General features: G+C 40.4%; 1 protein-coding gene across 1 annotated transcript; it reads left to right on the top strand.

Moving 5' to 3' along the window:
• Nucleotides 1-3,358: 3,358 nt before the first annotated feature.
• On the top strand, nt 3,359-4,372 carry Bfra_006316 (uncharacterized protein; the record flags this gene model as incomplete). The annotated part of the gene is given in 3 exon segments (XM_037336689.1): nt 3,359-3,655; nt 3,675-3,740; nt 3,902-4,372. The coding sequence occupies 3 exon segments, from the start codon at nt 3,359-3,361 to the stop codon at nt 4,370-4,372; spliced, it is 834 nt and encodes a 277-aa protein (XP_037198055.1).
• Nucleotides 4,373-5,843: the final 1,471 nt, after the last annotated feature.

Genomic DNA, 5,843 nt, shown 5'->3' with positions numbered 1-5,843 from the left:
TAGGTCAAGGGGTATGGGTGGGAGAGCTGAGATGTTTATATTCTGGTGGAATGACTAGGGCTTGGGTTGTGGAGGTGTTTAATTTTTCTGGTAATACTTAGGGATGGAATGGGTGGACAGTACATTGTGAAGCAAGGAGCAAGGGAGTTGGTTTTAAAATAGTTATATATCCGTCCGTCCATTTAGCACCGGAGTTCTTGTCTTTTATCTTTGGAAAGGAGAGGGCTCGGTATGTGCTGGTTGGATTTTGGGTGGGTTTATGATTTATGAATGGTTTGGGTTGGGTCACTCTTTGAACATATTGGTTCTATTTCTTTTGTTAGGTAGCATTTTTTGTGGTTTGAGAGGAGGTTGGAGGGGAGGTGGGCTGGGTTGGATGGTGATCAGGATGGAAAGAGTTGTTTGTGAGGCAGATATCAGGATAGCAGAGTATTGCGTGGTACATTATGAGTGTGAGAGTATTCCACAGTAAATAACTACATAAATGGATAGTATATCATAATTCTTTCTCTTGTATCTCTAAGTTTTTTTTACTGCTCTTCTTCGGGAATCTGTTTACTTTATGTGCTTTTCCCTCTCACACGTAGGAAGTCTGAAGTTCCAAGGTTTCTACTGCATCTATTGTTTCTTCCCGATTGGGACTATGGTGGGTACTGCTGCTGATGATGACGATGAATATCGTGATGAGTATCCATATAGCGTGGTAGGGAATAGGGAATGATGTGAGGATGGATGGGTGGATTATGAATGAATTGGATAACCAGGAGCTGCCTGCTTGCATTGTTAGTTTCAGATTTGGGTGGGTGTTGGGGAGTGGATTGCCGAAGGAGAAAAGGGGGAGAAGAAGATAGGAGAGGTGGGTAGGATAAAAGAGGGGGTGAGTGAGGGAGGGGATAGGAGAGAAGGAGAAGTGTGGAAAGGGGAATAGGATAGAAAGAGGAGAGATCAAATGATGTTTGAGAGATGGAGATATGCTTGTGGGTTTTCTGGTTGATCGTTGTCCTGTGCCGCTATTTGTTTCTTCTGTTGTCCTGTCTTTCTTATCTCTCGTTGGTAAGGAAGAGGGAGGATGTAGAGGGGGGATGTGAAGCATATAGAGGATATAGCTAATGAACGATTAGACTGGAGCTTTTGAGGAGTTTTTTTTTGAGGGAGGATGAGATGTGGGTCAATGGGAGAAAGGTAGGAAGATGGGAGGGGGTAGATGATGAAGGTTTTGTATCAACATTGTGTGTATTTCGCAGCATACATTCTCTTCAATCAGAAATACAAATGTTAATTACATTCATTTTTCTGTTTTTCTACCTCTTTTCTGTCTCCTTCCGCTTTTCTTTTTTTGTTTCTATGTATAGTTATATACTTGGGAGGGGAAAGAGGGAATATGGGGTGAGGAATGAATGAGAGGAGAGGAGAGCATTTTGTTATCAACAAAAACAAATGATGACAATATAATTTTGATGATAAACAAGGAAAATGACGATAAATCTTCACTCTGCATGTTTGTCAAATGTCCGTGTTTCGACGAGAATGAATTTGGGGTTGAATGTGGAGTTGGAGATGGTTGAGCATCTGATAGTTTGTAGAAGGATTGCTTGATTGCGGTACACTCTGGGATTCGTTTCCTCTTTCCTGAGTTTGTCTTCGAACTTTTCATATTGTAGTAGTTATTGTTCATGTAGAAGAGGGCAGAGGTAGGGAGAAAAGGGTTTATATAGGGTCAGAGGAGGGGTTTATGGATACCAGGTATCGATATAATGGAATTCACTATTGAGATTGTTGAGACTTGAGGAAACTTACTGCAACCTGGAATTGAAAGGAGGGCAGTAGAGTGGTTCGATGCGTATAGCAATACTTCTTCCCCGCATTACCGCAAATTTGATACACAGAGATGGAGGGAGGTAAAGGAAGCGGGAAGTACATAAACCTTCACTCCATTTTGCTTTTCTGCTCTGTATGAAAATGATAAGAATACCTGAAATTAGAATAGGGGTGAGAGAGTGGGTATCGTATCCAGGGTAAAAAAGGGAATTTGAGTTCTGTGGTAGGGGAAATGGGATGGGTACTTTGTGGAGAAGATAGGCGAGATGATTGATGAAGTGTGGTTCAATGGCGATAGAGATGGCGGCGATAATGGTTGTGGTGCAGATTTGGCGATTGATATTATGGAAACAAAAAGATAGCTGGAGAGATAATGACAATAACAACATAGTCTTGTCAATTCTATCCTTATAGATTTCCATCTTTGTTTCTTGACAGACAATCTTGCGGGGCGGATTATCTATTGAAACTTTAAAATTACCCGCTCTAGATAGACAATCCGCGGGTTACCGGTGGATAATTTGTCTACATGATATAAACATAAATATATAATATTGATATAACTATTTATCACGAAGGATAGCTATGCTACTTGGTCACTTTGATTAGGGAAAAAGATTGTAATAAAGATAATAAACTAGACGGATCATAGTGTTCGTGCCTCCTATGTATACCCGGATTAAGCGACACAGTCGCCTGACACGGTATTCTTTTAAGTTATACTTGTAGTATTTGTAATATACACGTAACACACTTGATTTTCATGATTAAAAGTAAAGAGATTTTCTGTGTGAGTAAGGGTAACTACTCAATTGTATATCGATCCTCGAGTAAGTGGTCTAATATTTCGGGTTCCTGTGTGTAGGATTGTGAGTGAGAGTAACACTTAGGGTCAAAGCGTGTCACACGTATTGATTATGAGTTTTGATTAGAAGGTTTTGTTTGCACAAGAATTTCGTGGCGCAGGTGGGTATAGTTGACAGGTGATAAGGATAGTGAAAAATTTTCAGAGGCAATCAAAAGTAATCATTAGTCCTCAAGGTGATAAGATGAGTTGTTCCCACTTCTCTTAGTTTCATTCATGTAAAGCTTCATTCATATTTTCGATTTGTCTTCTTTTTTATCTACCAAAAAGACACCTTTGCCTGGTCGAGCTCTGGTTCCGCTTCCTTCTTGTATGCAATCATTATATCATCCTTGTTTCTTTTCTCCTAGCTCTGCAACAGAACCTATTACTGACTTTGACAAACTTAGCGTTTTCCACGCATGCAGAGTGTCCCGAACCACCTCCACAAAATCGGTCCCATTCTTACGATCCTCCCGAACCTCCTCGCATTCCTATTCACCAAGATAAAGGCGTGGGTCCCGTTGCTTCGCACAGCACCTAGCAAAGTTCGAAACTCGCCAGTTTCTGCTTTTCGCTCCGGTAGGAATCCCCTCAATTAGATCGAAAGCGTCATCGATCATCACAATCTATTCGAAGCTTTCCGAAGTTCAGGGAATTTATGAAATCCGGCAATCTCTCAGTTGGAGTAGAACGATGACACGCGATATTGATGATGATAGTGAGGATAATCGCACGTTGACCACTGCAGAGCATCGTTATGATCCCTCCATTTTCTCTCCCTCTCCTTCATTTGGTCGTGGTGGTGATCTTGAGGACACTGATTATGATGATGATAAAGTTCTTGGTTTCGGTTCCGACAGTGGTGTTGCTAGGCCTGCATCTACTCGACCACTTCCCAGAAAAGGGGTGGCTCACAAGGTTCAATCCAAGCGTCCTGCTCGGAACGATAACGATCGAGGCGATCAAAATCCGATACCTTGTTATCAATGTGTTCGATCTCTCTTGTCAGGTCGTCATGAGGACTATGGAAAGTGTTTTAAGAGGATCTCGTCTTCTTCGTCTCGGTGCTGGAAGTGTCATACTCATACATGTTCACCGCTTCCTGCATTTTTGCGCCCTTTAGCGATGCTTTTGCTTGAACTATGGGACCCTGCGACAGTGGAAATCCCTGGGAACGTAAGAATCTCGATGTTAGTGCTTATTTATTTATACTCTTTTGCTGATCCTTAATCATAGAAGATCACTCTCAACAAAAAGAAAACACGCATTGCAATGTCAGTTATGATGGCTTTGGAGGAAGAAAACATGGATTGCGTTGATCTTGACCCTCTCCCATCACCAACATACCGTCCCTCTCGTCAATTAGCTCGTTCGTTTGTCCCACCTCCCTCCCTGACTAGAAAACGGAAAGCCTCCCCTCCCAAACCTCCTGTCGCAAAGCGTACGAAAACTACTCCTTCTGGTTGTGGTTCCCAGTCCCAAGTGACCAAGGAGACCAAGAGGACCAAAAGCACAAAGGATTCGAAGAAATCGAAGGATGGAGATAAGAATGTTTCCTCTAAGGTGGTGGACCTTGACAGCTCCATCGATAATAGTGATGATAACGATGATGTTGAGGACCTCGAGGATAGGCTCTTGATAATGCAGCTCGAGTTTGAACTCAAGAAGAAGAAGCGCGCTCGCGCTCTTGCTGCTCGGCGTAGATAGGATTAATGATAATAATATTCTTGAATCTCAGTGATTCGTGAGCTCGCATCCTGGAGGTTCAATAATGATTGAGGTATTTGAATTTCTATCATGGCAAATTCTTCCTTAATCCATTCACTATTATATCTACTATTAACAGGCATGTAAGATGAAAGTCACTCTTTAAATACTCTTATTATAATTGTAAATTCTCAATATTGATATTTTATTTTACTCTTACATATATAATAGGAATTGAAAACAGACTAACAATCGGCTCTTCAAGCGGCCGACTAATTCCTAGTTAGGGAAAGCGAATTGTCCCCGTGAGATTTTGGTAATACTTCTCACCAGAATCAATGAAATCTAATATTTTATACTAAGAAATCTTGTATATGGTGTCGCATGTGTCACAAGGAGCAATATTCGAATAGCTTCAAAGATCAACAATCAGATAAAATAACTATGCTAAGGGAGAAAGGTCTTCCTCTGAGATCAAGAGCTGAGTGGGGATTGATCACGTGACTATCTATTCGTCTTCTACTAGACATGGGTTTGGGTATAACATTTGGTACACAATTATCAACTTTTATATAACCACACTGTTTTTATATCGTTACCTTTATTAAAATCACATTTCTTGAGTTATGTAATATTTAATAATATTAATCAAGTTCTATAAGTGAATACAATTATTAGCATTAGAATCTCACGAGTGTGAGCATCTGGCCCCAAGCCTAGATTAGTCATTCCCCTCTGCCCGACCTTGTAGGTTGAATCTCGCTTGGCTTTTGTTCCCCTCCAAATCCCCTCCAGGTCCCCTCCGCAAGACCTATAAAAGTCCCTTACAGGTTCACTCTTTGTACAGTAGTTTGTTATTCTCTAGTATTGATAATTGATTCATTTTACTATTATGTTGTGAGCCTGTCGTCATCACATCCGGGGACTCTCGCTTTCCCCAACTAGGAACTAGTCGATGTCACGGATCGGACTCAATCGCAATGCAATCGCTCACATGTACGTGACTAATATAAATAAGCGCTCTACGAGCGCTTCACTCTTTATTATTTAGTTGTAGATTCTAAGGATAAATTGTACCCTGCTCACAGTTCTTTTGAGACAAAGTGTCACAGTCGGCTGCCTGAAGAGCCGTCTATTAGGCTCAATATTACTTCATACTAATTTGAAAACTTGAAAATCGATGTATAATAATCCTCAAAAATCAAGTATTCTATGAATTAAGAGGATTTTACAAAAACACAAATTTTCTCATTTTGTTAAAATAATTAAGATATTGAAATGTTATAAAATTAAAATAGAATAGAATAAAATAAATTTTTTAATCTATTCAAAATGCGGGGATGTCCGAAGTGCGGGGGTAAAGACCTACTCTTTTTAGTTGAGCAGCTACTACATGTTCTTGTCAAGATCTCGACTTATCTATTACTTAGACTTCCCATTACAAAAGCTTCAAACAACATTCGATCAAATC

The sequence above is a fragment of the Botrytis fragariae genome (genome assembly GCF_013461495.1).
Source record: "Botrytis fragariae strain BVB16 chromosome Unknown tig00000000, whole genome shotgun sequence".
Lineage (NCBI taxonomy): Eukaryota > Fungi > Ascomycota > Leotiomycetes > Helotiales > Sclerotiniaceae > Botrytis > Botrytis fragariae.
Note: the sequence above shows the minus strand (reverse complement) of the source record. Positions and strands in the feature narration are given on the sequence as shown.